General features: G+C 36.2%; 2 protein-coding genes across 3 annotated transcripts; both read left to right on the top strand.

Annotated features, from left to right (window-relative positions):
* The first annotated feature begins 6,794 nt into the window (after positions 1-6,794).
* Positions 6,795-15,764, top strand: LOC106140502 (protein lingerer-like). Of its 2 annotated transcripts, XM_060948512.1 has the most exons (8): positions 6,795-6,984; positions 7,063-7,995; positions 8,295-8,396; positions 9,115-9,186; positions 9,652-9,761; positions 10,308-10,363; positions 13,796-13,871; positions 14,193-15,764. In XM_060948512.1, exons 1-8 carry the CDS (start codon positions 6,892-6,894, stop codon positions 15,592-15,594), a joined length of 2,844 nt encoding a protein of 947 aa, XP_060804495.1. In that variant the 5' UTR covers positions 6,795-6,891; the 3' UTR covers positions 15,595-15,764. The 2 variants fall into 2 exon arrangements, with proteins under 2 accessions (XP_060804495.1, XP_060804496.1); XM_060948513.1 differs by lacking the exon at positions 9,115-9,186.
* A 280-nt stretch (positions 15,765-16,044) lies between these two features.
* On the top strand, positions 16,045-17,919 carry LOC106140497 (V-type proton ATPase subunit D-like). The gene is made up of 5 exons (XM_060948682.1): positions 16,045-16,329; positions 16,463-16,701; positions 16,869-16,950; positions 17,188-17,309; positions 17,748-17,919. The coding sequence occupies exons 1-5, from the start codon at positions 16,063-16,065 to the stop codon at positions 17,917-17,919; spliced, it is 882 nt and encodes a 293-aa protein (XP_060804665.1). The 5' UTR covers positions 16,045-16,062.
* Positions 17,920-18,178: the final 259 nt, after the last annotated feature.

Here is an 18,178-nt window from a genome sequence, read left to right as displayed (position 1 = left end):
TGCCATACCCAACTTTCACTCCCATACATTAATGTCGGGACCAACACGCCCCTGTGCACAGCCAGTCGAGCCTTTTTGGATAGTTTCTGACTGCTCATAAAGGCATGCAAAGCTCCATTCACCATGTTCCCCGCGTTCACTCTCCTTTCAATATCACTATCATACTTGCCATCTGATGTAAACTTTGATCCTAGATATACAAACTCTTTCCCTTGCTCCACTTTTTCTCCTCCAATCAAAATATTACATGCTGTCATTTCTTTCTCCATTTCAAAAACCAGTGTTTTAGTTTTACTTACGTTCACTTTCATTCCTTTCTCTTTTAAAGCTTCATGCATACAGTTTACCATCTCCTGTAACTCCTCCGCTGATGACGCCAGTATAACCTGATCGTCGGCATAGAGCAGACATTTGACGAGTAACTCATTCATCCTTAATCCACTTTTAGACTCTTTCAAATCTGTCAAACAGCTATCCATAAATAGGTTGAACAGCCACGGTGACGCAACACATCCTTGCCTAACGCCTTTCTCAATCTTAAACCACTCAGTGTGCGCTCCGTTTATCCTGACACAAGCACTCGAATCCTCATATAAGGATTTCAGTGCTCGTATTAAGAGACTGCTCACCCCATGCATAGAAAGTGCTGACCACAATTCATTCCTCTCAACTCTGTCATAGGCCTTTTCCAGATCTACGAATGTGCAATAGACTTTTTGACTCTTGGCCAAAAACTTTTCGGCTATGCACCGCAAGGAAAAGACCTGATCAGTACATCCCATTCCCTTTCGAAATCCCGCTTGAGCATCCCATATTTTGTCATCAGTTTCATTCCTGACTCTATTAATCAATACCTTAGCATACAATTTGCCGACGACGCTAAGCAGGCTTATACCACGATAATTTTTGCAGTCCAGCTGTGACCCTTTTCCTTTGTAAAGTGGCACGATAACAGCCTTACACCAATCTTTTGGTACTCGGCCGCTTCTCCAACACAAATTGAAAAGGCAGTACAACTGACTAGCTACTACGCCTTTTCCTGCTTTAAGCATCTCGACCGACACTCTATCACACCCAGCAGCCTTTCCCGCTTTCATACTCTTAAGTGCTTCCACAATTTCGAACATTTCAATTTCGCCTTCCATCTCATTCTCTTTTTCTTCGCTATAGCAGAAATCTTTCTTATTTCCTTCCTTTTTTTCAAATAAACTTTCAAAATAGTCCTTCCATATCTTTAGTACACATTCTTCTCCTTTCACAACGCTACCATCCTGGCATCTGATCCTAGTCAGCTCTCTGGTTATAGTATTTCCTCGGGCTGACCTTACGGATTTCCAGAATACTTTCAGATTTGACTGAAAGTCTTCTGATAGCCTTTTATCAAAATCCTCTTTATACTCTTCTTTCTTTCTAATCACAGCTTTCTTAACCAAATCTTTCATTTTCTTATATTCCTTACGTGCTTCATTCACATCTTCATCTATAACCTCTTGCATTCTTAAGTTAGCTTTTGCTGCTAACAAATCCAGCCATGCTTTCTTCTTTAATCGCACAAGTTCTTGCACATCTTTACTCATCCACGCATTTTTGTGATTTTTTCCTTTCCTTCTTCTACTTACACCACACACTTCAACAGCTACTTTCACAATTCTTTCTTTAAATTCCTTCCATCCATCTTCAATATCGCTCATTTCCTCTAAATCTTCAAATTCATCCTTCAGTCTATTAATATACTTCTTACCTACATCCATATCTTGCAAATTTTCTACTTTTACTCTTTCCAAAGCGCTGGTTTGCTCCCTTACCCTGTGCCGCCAGCGATTGAAGATCGAAACGATTTGAACAAGATTATTACGTTTAACATTTTAACTTTATGACGAGGCAATTTAAACTGTTAATACTTACAAGAAACGTACTATTTTTTTATATTTAAGACCATATATAAATAAAATTAAGTTAAAAATGCATAACGATATCCTTAACTCCGAATATAACGAAACTTAATAATATATTTTTACAAAGAGCTATTTTCTCAAGAAAAAATAATATTTATGTAAGAATTAGTGTAAGTAAATGGTGATGTAACAAATGTTATATATTTTATAGTCTAACACGTATCTCTTCACTTTTAACTTCTCAAAATAACTCCATAGGAATATAATAAATATTACTCTCCAATAATAACCTTCTTGGCGTAGTGGTTACCAAGTCTGATCGCCACACCGGCTGATTCTAGGTTTGATTCTCATTGCGGGTAAAGATTTGTATTTCCATGGATAATTTTGTATTTAAGAACATGACAAGCATTAGAGCTTAAAATCGTTGTTATAAAGTCTTTTATAAAAAAGTTGGGACGATTCTTAAATATTTGTAAATTGTAAGCCATCATATGAAGTACTATTAGATAAATAGGGACTGTCTATTACTTTTTTTTTACTAAGTAGATATAACTCCTTCAATTCGACCCTTTGCCAACCATTTAACTCGTAATAATTGTAGCAACATAACAATCACTAATTTTGCCCGCATTATAAGTCGGTTAAGTCTTCGACGTTTATCGTACCAAGTGCCAAAAGTTGCTTCTAACGCCTTCGTATTCAAAAGCATTTTATGCCAGCGAACTGAGTTTCATGAAGTGAATCCTGCTAATATTATAAATGCGAAAATTTGTAGGTAGGTAAGTTTGGTATGTAGGTAGCTGAAGACCCAGAATAACATATGTATAGGCTTTTTATCCCGGATTTCCCGCGGGATTGATTTCCATGCGGACGAAGTCGCGGGCGGGCTCTAGTAGACATTATATTGCAAACACTTTGAATGAGATCCCTTAAACTACTGAGATAAAATTGTAAGCGTTTTGCATTTGAATATTAGGGCGTAAGCATATTTTGAGGTATAAGATTGCTTCAGAGGGTATAAAACTAATGTGTTCTTGAGTGCCAGGTCTAAGGGGTAATATTTGGACAATACGAGTTTACTATAATGTTACAAATGATGGAAAAGATTCCTGTGAGATATCCAACAGCCAAAACCACTGAACGGATTTTACTGCAACTTCTTATTCGATTTATATTGATGATGTGGATATTCGGGTCAGTTCACATGCGATATTATAATAGAGCTATATAAATTATAATAACACTTAATACAAAAATAAAGTTAATTTTGTGTCGCGAACTGGCCCTAAGGAATAATTTTTGGCAAAAGCCAATTTGGGAGTCCTGTTGATGGTTTCGCCTTAATAAATATACCTACTTCTAGGGGTTGAAATGTAAGCGTTGTAACATTTACCCTATTTTTGTAACAAATTATAGTGCGTAAATGACTATAATTAAGAAAGTTTTTGTTGATTAATATTGGGATCTTTCTTATTTTTTTAATTTATGCATATTTCTTTCCAAATTGTAAGCAAACTTTTCTCCCATTTGTAGGCTACTCCACACTGTATCTCTTTACCACAGATGTCGTTAAAAGCAAAAACTTTGGATTCTTCTATTAGGCGATGGGCTAGCAGCCTGTCACTATTTGAATCTCAATTCCATCATTAAGCCAAACAGCTGAAAGTGTCCTATCAGTCTTTTCAAGACTATTGGATCTGTCTACCCCGCAAGGGATAAAGACGTGATTATATATATAAATGTATGTACCCTCACAAAATACACAATTTAATTATTGTTCGTGATTTTTTTTACTGGTATAACCATTATCTTTTTCTGTTTAATGTAATGAGGCTGTTATAGATCAAATGGGAGAGAATAATTAATTTTTCCATCACTCTACCTCATCATTACAGTGTACTTATAAAAAATTATTACCATATAAAAGTAAAATTAAATGTAAGGTATAAAATAATATGTAAAATTAATAAATTACTTCCTGGTTAGATAATAATCATCAATCATTATTAAATGTCAGAATTCAGGGTGATTTTAAAATTCACTTTTAACTATATTCTTCTAGTGTTATATTTAGTATTCCTTCGCGTCATCAATCTGGCCTTTGAGTCTATAAAGAAAATATATTTTAATCTCGTGTACCTACAAACAAACTTCGATGTAAAATTTCTAAATAGTTTTTGACATTTGGTAAACATGTTCTAAATTGTATTAGTACATGTATTTTTGCAGACATAACGCCCTGCATTATTGTAAGTTGATAATTTGAGCTTGGAGAGTACCTCCGTCCTTTTTTGCTCGTTATAAATACTAAACATCATATTTTTGATCTTCTAGTCCTATAATTTAGCATACGAGTGATTTAGAGTAAGGTTTTATAAGTATTAAGTTTGTAAAAAATAGTTTTTAATTTTTATCCACAGAATACTAATCCGCCACCAATTTTTTTTTAATTAAATAATCACTACTACATTTTGTTTAACTAATAAATTCATGTAAATAAGGTATTGTTATAAAGTTAAATTCTACGGATGTTACTAATGAGCTTAGTATATTAGAGCACAAATTGAGTACATTTATTTAATGATATGATAAAATAAAATCATGTTAGGATGTTGTTCAATATTCTCCAATCTAACCATAAATATCGGTACTTAGTTTGTGCGAACTCTATTCATACAAAGCCTTAATAGATCTGTGAAATAACAAACATGGTACCATGACAAATATTAATAATTGTCAGAGAATTAACTGAAAACTAGGGAACACTTAGACTTTCCAAATATGTGAACTTATATAGTTATATCTAAATAGTTCCCACTTTAAATAATTTTTAATTTATTATTACATAACTGTCACTATATTTTCCCCTGTCTACAAACAGTAGAAGTGATTTGTAAAAAAAATTTACATTTCAGTTAATTTTATGACAAATTGAAGTGTTAAATCTATATTACTCTGCATGTATGTTTGTACTTATTGCTTATAAAAATAAATATTTAATAGTGTGAACTGATGGAGAATATTATATTTTTCATATGTAAACTTATAAACAATTCATAGAAACAGCATATCACGTTTTGTAGAATATATATGTGGTTATAAAGAATGAGTGTTTTAATTAAAAAGAAATACCTACCTGAAATTTCCTGCATTGGGAATCGGTCGTATGAATAAAACTACATACGTATAGTACCTACTATTATAAGTATTCTATGCTATAGCTGTAAAAACCTTTTTTTAAATGTGCTTTTTTTAATACAAAGTTATGGACGCAATAATGAGACGTGGTAAGTGTCTTTTATAAATAACTAACTGTGCCCGCGTGGAATAGTTATTTTGGGCATCATTGAAGCCGATATCGATAAATTGTCTATTCAACGCAAATAGAACCAGTAGTTCCTGAGATTAGCGCCTTCAAACAAACAAACTCTTCAGCTTTATTATATTAGTATAGATTATTGTGGTACCAATCTAACCATAAATTGTGGTACCAACTTGCACAGCTGTCAATGCATGCCTAAACTTTATATTTGGAATATAACAGACAAAAACGCAATGCGTGAAATAGTTTTATTTTTATTTTGTGGCATATTCTTTAGAGTATCATGGAAATTGTTTGGTGTTGCAAACTGTGGTGACCTTATATTACATTTAAAAAAAATACCCATCCTGTTCTCTAGAGCAACTATAGGGTTAAAAAAAGCGGGAAATTTTCCGGTTTTTTTCAAATTCCCTCGTATTTATAAAGTTTTTTACGAAAGTTTCAAGAAAGATAAGAATGAAATATTTCATGTTTTTTATTAATAAAACGGAATTTGTTTCTTTCGGAATTTTCAACGCTAGTGATAACCCAACACCATAGAACATGAAGTTGCTGCAACACCTATTTAGGTATTTTAATTTGCTGCAAGGTCATTCACAAAAATTGTCTAAATCCTATTTTATTAAAAGCTTTTTTTTTAATATCACCCATAACATTGTGCTTGTACTCTTTTTATCCTTGGGATTATACAGAATACATAAAATCATGTCTTTATCCCTTGCGAAGTAGACAGAGCCAACAGTTTTGAAAATACTGATAGGCCACGTTCAGCTGTTTGGCTTAATGACTGAATTGAGATTCAGATATAGTTTATATACAGGGTAACTTTTAATTCAACTGCATAAATTTAACTGTTAAGTGTACTCATCTAAAGGATATTTAAAAACGTTAAAAGAAAAATATCGGCTCATATGAAATATGTAAAGTACGAAAAAAATAAAAGTATCAAAATCCACGATCCTAAATACGTCATATCACCCCGGCCGGCGGAAAAGCGACGCGTAAGATTCAGAGGTCAACGACACAATTCATTCAGCTGAGCGATCTCGACAACTCTGTACTTTACTTGATCTTGATACTAGAAAAATAATTTATTTTTCAGACATTTATTTACATGTTTAGTTTTAATTTCTTTTTGTAGTATTGGTCTTTAATAAAGCGTGTGACGTAGTTTTTGAGAGTTTTTTAAATGTGAAAATGATGACGTTTAATTTAAATAAAGAAAGGCTCAAACGGCTCAGAAGCATGGGTATAGTCTATGTTTAGTTGTTTTAAATGTCACCCTGTGTACAGGTAGCTAGCCCGTCACCTAAAAGAAGAATCCCAAGTTTATAAGCCCATCCCTTAGTCGCCTTTTACAACATCCATGGGAAAGAGATGGAATGGTCCTTTTTTATATTAGTGCCGGGAACCACACGGCACATTATACAGAAAGAAACGATATATAGAAGAAAAAGACGCCATCAACGTTCGTGAAAAGGAAGACCCATTAGACTAATTCGTTTAAAAACCCTTTACATGTATTTTGTATACTTTGTATATTGTACCTACGTCTAATTTCTGAACGCAAACACAAATGTCAACGCGCGTTGTTACAAAAAAAGTAAAAAAGATGCATTTTGTAAATTGGTTGCATCTATTAATGTTTACATAAATATAAATCTTCAAATAATGTCGGGGGGTCTCATCGATAAAGTTTATATAGGTTTGGGTTTGGATAATGCACCAGCCGCCTTTGATATAAAAGGACGAATTCTAGGCCCAGTGAGTTTTCTTCGACGATTTTTGACGAAATTTCTATTAAGATCTAACACAAATTAATCATATATCTTCATGTTTCAGAATGGCACAAATTTAGAATATATCCGGTCAGAGACTGGTGTGGTAGCTGTGTTAAAAAGTGATAAATTCGAACCTTTGCATTTGGCGTTGCATCATACGAGATCTGAGGCTTTGTCTGCTGCTCGTTCCTTGGCGCAGAACCTGATAGAGACTATTCGTGCTGAATTGGCGCAATGGACTGCTGCGCAAGCCGGTGGACCCCCGCCGGCGATGAATGTGCCGCCTCCTACGTTAACAACTACATCGGCTGCGTCGGCGCCTCTGCCTGTCCCGCCGCCCGCAGCTACAGTATCAATGTCAACCCCACAGTCAACTATGACGACACCCCAATCTGTTGTTCCACCTGTGGTCAGTGTAGCTCCAGCAAGCACACCTTTGATGACTGTCCGTCAACCAACAGTCTTACAACTTTTGCCGCAACAACAATACGTTTTAAACCAAGAGAATGGTCAGCTTATTCCAATTGTACAACCTGGAGTGCAAGTTTCAAACACAAATTTTACTTCTTTACCGCTTGGTCAGTCATTGGGCATACAGCAACCGAATTTTGGGACACAATTAGTTGATTTATCCAGTATGCAGCCTGTGAATGTAACCCAATTGCGATTGAGTGGTGTGCCGTCTTCTATGTCTATGATATTGCCTAATGGTTTTACGTTGCCGCAAGCTAGCTTAGGATCTGCGGACACGACTACAGTGAGTTCTGCAACGTCAACTCCGGTTGTTTGTGCTGCGCAAAGTACAAATGCCTCTCAAAAGATTTTGTACAGTACAGATAAAGGGGATAAAGAAATAAAGTATATCCAAGGAGCCGACACAGTGCAGTGGACCATGCCTGGCTCCCAGACTATGTTGATACCGTACCAACAGTTACAAGACCTTACTTCCAATCAGACTGGTCTGGCTAATTTGCAACCTCAGCAGTTTGTTTCAGTAAGTATTGTAAATATTCTATGACAATGATTTTCAATACAGTTTTAGGTGGATATCTGTTTTCAGAAAGGAACATAAAACATACACATAATAAAAATGATTAAGACATCTTCTATGGAGAGATTATTGGTAAATTATTTTAGTGGTACAACTAAAATTAACCTCTGATATTTAGCTTAACTTAATACATTGCAGAAAGTATGTGAAAATAAAAAATACACCACAGTTAATAAACATTAAGTCAAGTTGTTGTACATATTATTGAAACTAATAATTTGTCATTGCGTGACATTTTTCAGATAGCGCCAGCAGGTGGCCTGCCACAAACATCTTTGCCGCTGTCAGCCGCGCAATTCCAACAGCTTCAGGCATCTGGCACTATAATGCAGCTCAATCAGAAGGTAACTAATTACATTATATCTGTGCTCGGTCCATAGGTATCACAATCAAATATAGGATGTCCTGGTGAAAGATCAGCTTAAGTGTAGTGAACTGACAATCTGCATAAAGAGAGTCTAATGAATTCTACACAAGATAAGTGGAAAGATGAATCTGCCTGTGTGAAAGAGTGTTATTTTATGTTTGTATAGTCAATAGGTAAAATTAATATAACAACACAGATGATTTTTATCAAGATTATTAAATTCTCAAAACTTTAGGATCACTCCATTTTTATTCTGAAGACAAAAAAGGAATAATGAATTTTAAGGGAGGCAACAACTTTGATTCATGTTAGGTTCCCCTGTTAATTGGGGAAACTGTGGTCAAAAGCAGACACTGGGCTTCTCTCTAAAGAGGATGCAATTCTGATAAAAGCTATTCACTCTTAATAGGATATTCTGTGCCTTATGTTCATGAAGTAACCACACAGGAGGATGAAGAAGCAGTGAAGAATAAAATTAAAAATATAGTATAATTAATTTAAGACTTATTTTTGCCCAGTATTTTATATGAGGGTAGGATTTTTTTTAATAATTAACACTGGCCAGAATTAATAATTAAGTAACCTATCTGTAGAATATTTTTTTTTCACTGGCATGTTAGCCAGGGCTAAGAAAAGAAAAACAATTTTTTTTTAATTAGCCTAGTAAGTTTCTAATTCATATTGAAATTCCTCAGCCCATAGTGAGCAGTGGGTCTTTGATAAATATAATATCAACGGGTCAAGCATCTTCGCCACATATTATATCCGTGAGCATTATAAAAGAAATATGTCATACACTAATATATGTCATAGTTTTTTAGATGCATTATTTAGCTTCTTTAACTGAATTTTAAGTTGGTTGCGGTCTTTTGCCAATTTTTTTTTCCACATCACTTATTGCATTTTTTCTACTATTCGGCTAATTCTGTTGCCATCACGTTCATTATTTTATCATGATTTATAATTTTAATGCTGTTAATCTTTTGCCTAACCATTCAATTAATTGTTATTGTGATATTTATGTTGTAGATAATGTCCCTTGATGTTAATCACATGTCTTGAGAGAGATTTTGTTCATTCTTTGTTATATCGAAAGAAAATAACATAGCTTTCTCATTTTCGATTGAAAGCTTCGCAATATAAAAAAATAAATATGCAATCAAGAAAAATTTTCTACCTCCAAATATATAACATAAATATTAAACAAAAGTTGTGATGTTCTTCCATTTCAGAGTTCATCAACAGCCACTAAAAATGTGACTGGTCACGAGCAAAGAGGTCAAAAAAGACTTTCAGACGGCACTCCAAATCAGCTGCAACTTCGACCAATAGCACCGGCCGGGTAAGATTTAGTTTTAATTTTCTTTAGTTATAAGACAATAATGATAAAACTTTTTTTTACAGCTCAGCAGTTCCCCTTTTTTAATTAAAAGTTTGCTCAAATCAGAATGAACTAAAAATATTGATTTACAGCAATTGGCGTTTAAATAAACTCTTTTTTGTGCAAACTTTACTATGGGCAACATAGCCTAATGAAGAAAAGTCAAACAGGAAAAGAAGCTTAAATCAATTTTCCGGGATAACGGGAGCCTGGCCGAAGTTTGACCATTAAATTGAAGAAGATGATGGACCAATAACTTATTTTTAAAGCAAAAATATTATTTACTATTTTTTATGTAAACATTTTATAACCATTGAAATACAAGTATTCTACAGACATTTACTCTATCGTCACGTAAAAATACTGGCCAAAACACTTTTCAAATAAAAATAAATGGATATAAAATGTTCGAAAACGTGTTTAGCCTAATTGAAGCCTACAGGCTTGGCAGATAAAGTCGCCTATTGCATGACGTCGAGGTGTTATTTAAACCGTGTGATGCCGCAGGTCGCATGTTAGCCAGGAGAAGGCGGCGCGCGACGGCAGGGCGTGGAGCTCAACAGGTACAGGCACGGAGCGGGCGGCTGCGGCTGAATGTGTGGCTTATGATTCCATTTTTAAAATTGTTTTTTTTTTCGGCCTAACATAACGGCCTGATATATTTGCTCCCACTTAGGTTTTGTACCGTAAATAGAATTCAAAGCGGTTATTTATTTCAGTGTTCTACAAACATCACTATTTTTCATTCAATACTGTATTTAAAAATGTGAAGTCAGCCACATATACAGCACAAACCTAAGAAGGTCGATGTAAAGCGATTTACGCACACAGAATTGTTAACACAAAAAAAATATTTTTGATCTAGAATCATTTTGGAATTCGTTCTTTAAAGACACCGACTTCATTTTTAATTAGTTTATTTACCTTCGGTCCTATAGCCAAACACTAGTATTGTAAATAGCTTTATTGAAACTAATTCTAAGGTATATTTTCGAATTACTTTTATGGATCCCAATAACCTGATCCAGATTTTAAATTCGCAAAGCGTAGCCTAATTCTAGTAGTAAATGTAGTTTTGAAGTATTAGTAAGAAAAAATATTGTTTCCAGCTTTTTAATACTTTAAATATGCAAAAATCAATTTTTAAAACAATATGCGCTTTAACAAAATGTGTAAAATTGTATGAATTACTAAGATAAATTGACTAAAGTTTCGCCTTTTTGACAGTTATAACAAAACAATCATTAATTATTTATATTTGGCGTCGAGTGAGAATGTTGAGCGTAATCCATTATTTAATTTGCATGTTTTTTACAGTCTTCCGACGCAAAACCATGGGATTTGAGGCAATCAGATTAACTATGATTTACAGCTTTCTAGGTGCGCGGTCAAACGCTTTCTCCAGATCATATTATGTTATTTATAACAGATGCAGATCTTCTCGATTGGATCGATGTTCTTCATCAAAATTCGAAGAGCCTGAAAAGCATCTATTATTGATTTACCACCAGAAATACTAAATTTTTTTAAATAGAAAATTAATTTGATTTTGTTTATGCGTACCTCTTTCAATCGTTTCAAATTCACTTTGAATTTGGCGCAACGCGTAAATGGATTAAAAATTTCAAATCTGTAATGTACTAAAAATTTCAAATCTGTAAGGTACAAGCAAATCAAGTAAATTTCGTAGCAATATCCTGCGTACATGAATGAGTTATGTTCATTAGTACGGTCATCTTTATATCGAAAACAACTAACACTTCCCACACCCTAGTGACCCTGATGCTAACCCTACCCTATCGTCAGAATTCGAGCGTGTGCGTGCTTATTATTTCGTATTATATTCTAGAGCACGCGTGTTTATTATTTCGTAAGTATTATATTCTATATCGGTACGTGTGTAGGGGTGTACGTACGAGCAGATATATAATAGATTATTTTTGAGCCAGATATATTTTTACGATATATTTTATATCTATATTATTTCGATTTCTATGGGCTGCGGCGAACAATTTTTTGCACAATTTTGATGAAAACAATATTACCAAGTTTTTAGCGTATAAAGCAACTTGCAAATAAAACTTGCGAAAACAAATATCTATTATAATGCGAGCTACTGCGACCCACAACGTATCTTAGGTTTCTACCCTAGATGGCGCCATTGTGATCTTCTACCAGTTCCCGCCAGTCTTCAGCTCCGAAGTTCTTCTGAAATCCTTGGCTGCAGCGGTATCTAACACACCAGATTTGATAACACACGACAGTTTATCTTTTCGGGGTGTCTTTACAGATTACAGAAACATTCTTCATCCAAAGCAGATGTGGGCGGTTTTTCTTTTGTTTGTCTCAAAATCTCTTTGGCTGAAGTAGTATCTGCGTCAACAGACTGATCAGCAGTTATTACTTACTTTCTTAACCAAAGGACGTACGTTTTTTATAGTTTTCAATATGTCATAATATTTTAATGCTCGGTTAATTTTTTTCAGTTAGTTAGCAAAACCTTCAATATCTTTAAAAAAAAATCTTGCTTTTGATGAACAATGTTTCTGAAAAATACTTGCACTTTTGCACATTCCTCTACCAACCTTGTGAAATGTTTACTACCAACGCAGCGACCTGAACTAGATCTTAGCATGTGAAGATTGTTGAAGCCATTTCTTGCATTCTTTATCCAGCTCTCGCCAGTCAGTCATCCATCCATCCAGCCATTATGTAGATTAATGTATGCGTAATATTTTTTTTCCTTTCTTAATTCTCCTTTTAGATATTTCAAGTATCCAAAACATATCTATACAAGAATCAACAAGAGAAGTCTCTACGTCCGACGTCGTGCCGATCATAATTTTAAGATTAGATATTTTGGCAATTCAATTAGTTTAGTTAAGCAATCTTGATCCACAAGGGGCGAGGAATGAGATATTCCTACTCTATATTCCTTTTTTCATAGTTTGGAATCTTAGATCATTTATTTAGGTCATCAACACCTTCATAAGTTCCTGATCGAGTTTTAACATCAGCATGTAAGTTTAGCGTTTCAGAAAAATTGGAGTTGACTGATGCTGCCATCAATTTTAATTAATTTAATTCAACATAACTATTTTTAATGTATCGAATGGTCTACAAGACATGAAGAATGAGCGGTGTTCGGGCAGATGAGGTGTTTCGACGATTCAAGGAAAAGCAACTTTAAACTTAATTAGTTTTAAAAGCATTTTGTAGGAGGACCTGTTGGAGACCTGGGTACAGTTTCCTAGGATGCTGGGAGTGGGGATTTGTTTTACACGTAGCTGCTTTTTGCCGGATCTCTTAATTTTTCTTGTAAGTTATCTGCTGCGATAAGTGAGCTTCAAGCGGAGGTGGCGAAGAAATCTGTTAATTTTATGTTTCTCCATTAGGTTGTCAGGATTTGCATCGGCGTTAAAATTTTAGAAAGGCAGACTCCGTGACATCTAAACTTTTTCTTTTACAATCTACTTATTCACGTCTAGGTATAATCATAACTTCTCAGCAGTTCACCTCAAAAATTACAGAAAATCATTATATGTGATAATTTAGATCCAGATTTCCATTATGCATGCCTAAATAAATTAAACTTTTATTACAGAATCTGAAACTGAAATTTTAGCTGAAATATGCCGACACGTTGATCAAGTGCAAAATGCGATTATAAGGTCTCGTATTCACTGTGATGAATTAATAAAGCAAGCATAAAAGCCATTTTTCGCTTCATAGTTTTTATAATGTACTTTATCTGCAATCTGTTATCATTTCCATAGAACTTTTAGTTTAATAGTAGTGGTATAGTTTTTCTAATCAAACCAATGAAGAGTGTAAAAAGATGATTTTTTTATTAAGTTTTTTTAACTTTTTATTAAATATCTTATTGAATACGAGGCCGAGCGATGAGCGTAGACTAGCAAACGCGTAGTGAGCATATCGCGTAGAACCACTGTCAACGCAAAGAATATTAGTTGACATAATTGTTTGGGTTGCAGCTAGAGACGCGGGAGGCATGAAGATCAATCCGGCTCACGGGACCATCATACACGTGTCTTCTGGACAACAGACTAAGTAAGATAAAAAAATGTATCTTTAAGAAGTAAATATCTTACCTTTGTTTAATTTTGGTAAAGCCATAGGCTAGACCTTCAGTAGTAAGTTTCATTTAAGAAGTAACATATGAACCGCATTTTCATAATTAAACAGATGACCTGATTTCACATTTTTATGAATTTTTATTTGACGATTTATAAAATTGGACTTTTCATCTCTTCCTGTTAAATCAATGTATTCGTAGGTGTTTAAAAACCGACCTTAATACGTATAGTATAAAACGTTACGATAAGAGAAACAGGTATGAGTAAAAATCTTACACCTTTTTATTTGTTCTAGTGTATCTGCATCTGGTATAACCCAAGACGGCACGGGAATGTACATCAGGCAGATTGATAGAAACGCGATACAAATCCAATCCAAAGACGGACAGAAACCAGACATCACCACTAACAAGATGCAGGGCGCCGCGCAAAACCTTCAAATGATCACCGTTCCGCAGGGCATGACTGTGCTACAGAACCCATTAAATATAAGCCAAATGCCAACAGTCATCGGGCAGCCAAACAGCCAAGTCTACATGATACCAGCAAACCACCCGAATTTAGTCCAAAGTGGATTACCACCCGGATTGATCGGCCAACAAGTCTTGCAACCAGGTCAAAACGTTACCGTCATGCAGCCTAACCAATTAGGGATGCCGGGGGGAGTCCAGTACAACGTTCCTTTGATGCCAGTGAACATGCCAGCGAATTCACAGTACATGCAGGGTATCAATCTGAATACTCAGTTGTCGGCTCAACAGTTAAATGCCGCATTGGCTGGACAACAACTTAATCAGAATTTAGCAGTATCTGGCACGATCCCGATAGTACAAGCCCCGCCTTCGTCTCCTATGACCAACCCGACGCAAACATTGCCTGGAACTCCCCCTGTGCACCAAATTGTCCAAAACTCCTTCGGAACGCCGACCTCCCAATACACGGGAATGCCTCCGCAGTACATGATGCAACCCAACTCTGGAACTTTATCAGTACCAGCTAATAACCCGAACGTCCAATACAGCCTTCCTGCTAATCAGAGCAATAATCCTCCACCAAATAACGGCAACGGTCAGACGAATACGACCGAGCAGACCGACACTAACGGCACCACCAATCAAACTAACTATATAACTTCATCCCAAGAAAACTACGGGACGACTTCAGTGCAAAATCCTCCGCAGCAAAACTTTCCGGCTGATGGCGCCACCGCGCAAGCGCCAGGATTCACCTCTTCCAATCAGACCAGCCAGAATTATCCATCGAACGGAAACAACCAATCAGCGTACAACGTGAATCAAACGCCTACCAGCCAACCAGCTGCCACGTACAACCCTAACCCGACTAATGGTTCAAATCAATCAAACAACCAAAACTATGGGACCCCCCCAGCTCCGAATACACAGAACGCTTCACAATCCAATTTTTCGCCCTCAACGACACCGGCACCCAATCAGAATTACCCAACGAATCTCCCAAATATGCCCAATGTGGCTTACCCGCCCAGTCAGAACCCACAAAACCCGTACCCAAATGCGACTGGGCAAAATTTGGCAGCGTATGCCAACAATCAGTACCAGTACACGAGTAGACCTTGGTTTAGACCCAGATATGGGTCGCCACAGGGTTCCCCTTACAGCTCTGGGGCCGGACCCCCCATGCCCCCAATGGGCAACTACAACTACTGGCAGGACAGCTGAGACATGGACTGTATTGACATAAACCCGATTCAGTGACATGAACCAAGTGTGAAGTATAGTGATAACTATATATAGATTAAGTTATAGAAGAGACTGCTTTAATTAAATAGTACATTTATAAAATGTAAAAAAAATAATATTAAATATAAGAATAAATTCTTCTATATTGATGTCTTTTATTATTGATAATCACACAACATTTTCCGTACAGATCATGCATGTATAAACTCAAAGATTCCCGAAAATATTTTACGATAATGATTTATTGTAAAAAACGCTTAAAACTTTTGAAACCATTTAAATTAAGTAGCGTAGATACTATTAAGATTGAAAGCTTTAGATCCTAGTTTAACTTTCTCTTTCATTTTATTCTGAGGTTCCATTTATTTCATTGATCTACGTCTATCAAAGTGACTGACACAATACAAATAATCTCATCTAGAAATTAACATAATCAAATCATCAAAAATGAATGCTGAAAACCGCTATCCCGTGAACGCTTCCCTTTTTATGTTGGGAGAGATCAAACGCCGTCAAGAGCACGTGACCAGGGGGTACCAACTCCTGAAGCGGAAGGCAGAAGCCCTAAGAATCCGAGGGCGGCAAGCTGCCTCCGAAATGGTCAAAACGCAGGTCCTAATAGGCCATGCACTGAAGGAAGCTTTTATGACTCTAGCCGCTGTGAAGTTTACCAATGGAGACTCGAATGCTATGGTGCTGGAGAATGTAGGGCAGGTATGTAAACGGGCTTATTGCAGTAGGTACATTATGAAGAATCCGTAGATTTTTACACAAAAAAAACGCATCATTTTTATGAGAAAGAAATGATCTGACCTTCCACAAAATAAGTTCTCCCTAATGGTCCCAGGCTAATCTTCGCGTCAAGCGCGTCCCAGAAAACATATCCGGGGTGTCAACAGTCTCTCTCTACCCGGTCGAGGATTTGACTCTCAGTGACGCGTCGAGGTACTCCGGCCTGGCTTCGGGAGGTCACCGCACCGCCGAGGCCAAGAAAGCTTTTAGACAAGTCCTGAAGATCCTTGTCAAGTTTGCATCTTTGAGGAATACTTGCATTCTGCTTGATGAGTCCCTTAGATCTACGCTTAGGTAAGCGATGCCTTTAGTTTTTTATAGTTTTCTCTAACCAGGACATTGCCGTGGTTGAAATCGAATGTGAATGTAAGTACCTACCATGTACGAAAGTATATATCTTACAATCTGCAAAAACAAAAATTCCTCCTATTAAAAAATATATAAACGTGATTTATTTTCAGAAAGCTTAATGGCATAGAGAAGGTTATTATGCCGAAGTTACGCAACACTGAGAGTTATATCAGAGTGGAAATGGATGAAAGGGTAAGTTACGATGCACAAAATCATCCGATTAGACTAGTGGTTTCGAATTGCAGAAAAATCTTTCCTATTCCGCAACATAGGTAGCTAAAGTGTTCTTAGGCAGTGGCAGAGTTAAATTTTGAGGGAAACATATGATGTTTTACTATGGTGCAATAAAGAGAAGAACTTCAGCAGACCTTGGATACTACAAGATATATATATTAATTATAGATCTATAATTAACTATTTATGCTTCAGGAGAGAGAAGAGTTCCATCGTCTGAAGATGGTGAAAGCGAAGAAAAATCGCTCGCAATACCTGAATAAACTCCGGCGCCAAATGGAACGGGACACAGGCGAATCTGGGGATTCCACAGGTCTGTTTTAAATCCAGGTTAAGTATTTTTACGTTATGTGGGTAAGTATTTCTGTGGCATCGTTACAATCCAATGAGAAGACAAGCTATTTCATCAAGGATTCACTCAGGATTATCGAGGAACGTGCAGCAAACTGTAAAAATATTAAATATCTAGACGGAATTTTCTATGCATGTAGGCTGTTTTAGCCCCTTTACACTTAATAGATTTATTTGTTACCCGGATTGTTGCCGACTGGAAGCCGGATGTTTATCATGGTTTCGAACCCACCAAAACCACACGGTGCCAACAGCATGTGCACACTCCCGGCACGGTGGCTAATAAAATTATCTAACTTTAGGTATATACTTAAATACTAAAGTTTAACCAAATCGATAAAGGATTTTCGGTAAGTGTCCATCTACCTTCTTTCCAAGTTAACCTGAGTAGACTCCACGGAAAGCATCACCTCAATTAATATTGTTCCAGCATCATCATCGCGAAAGACGTCTCTTTGCCCGGCCACCATCATGCTGGCCCGTCTCGAAGCCCAGTCCACCAGCGCGGATTCAGCCGGCGATTACCAACCGTTCTGCTACCCCCACAACTGGGACGACGACGATTTGCTGTTTTAATTTGACTTGTGACGTCACGTTACGTGTAATTATAGCTCTTTATGGTTAGAACTGATGAGTTATGGCATCCGCAGGGGAGTCAGTCTGAATAATCTTGCTGGTAGATTAGCACCACGCCGATCTACCCCCACAGAATACCTATCTCACCTAGGTACCCGTGAAGAAACGTGTTGAAGAAAATGCTGCAGTGCAGTTTGTTACCGCTTCTTCTGCACTGACGCCTTGGAAGCGGCAGTAAACTTAGTTTTTAAGTAATTCA

This window comes from Amyelois transitella, chromosome 16 (genome assembly GCF_032362555.1).
Source record: "Amyelois transitella isolate CPQ chromosome 16, ilAmyTran1.1, whole genome shotgun sequence".
NCBI lineage: Eukaryota > Metazoa > Arthropoda > Insecta > Lepidoptera > Pyralidae > Amyelois > Amyelois transitella.
This window is presented reverse-complemented; position numbering and strand designations above follow the sequence as displayed.

What these genes read in the sequence shown, in the direction of transcription:
- LOC106140497 (XM_060948682.1), top strand. Translation starts at nt 16,063, where the DNA reads ATGAATGCTGAAAACCGCTATCCCGTGAACGCTTCCCTTTTTATGTTG. An exon ending in GAGTGGAAATGGATGAAAGG is followed by an intron (nt 16,951 to 17,187) that starts GTAAGTTACGAT and finishes TTTATGCTTCAG; the next exon opens with GAGAGAGAAGAGTTCCATCG. An exon ending in TCTGGGGATTCCACAGGTCT is followed by an intron (nt 17,310 to 17,747) that starts GTTTTAAATCCA and finishes CTCCACGGAAAG; the next exon opens with CATCACCTCAATTAATATTG.
- LOC106140502 (XM_060948512.1), top strand. Translation starts at nt 6,892, where the DNA reads ATGTCGGGGGGTCTCATCGATAAAGTTTATATAGGTTTGGGTTTGGAT. An exon ending in AAGGACGAATTCTAGGCCCA is followed by an intron (nt 6,985 to 7,062) that starts GTGAGTTTTCTT and finishes TTCATGTTTCAG; the next exon opens with AATGGCACAAATTTAGAATA. An exon ending in CGACCAATAGCACCGGCCGG is followed by an intron (nt 9,762 to 10,307) that starts GTAAGATTTAGT and finishes GTGATGCCGCAG; the next exon opens with GTCGCATGTTAGCCAGGAGA.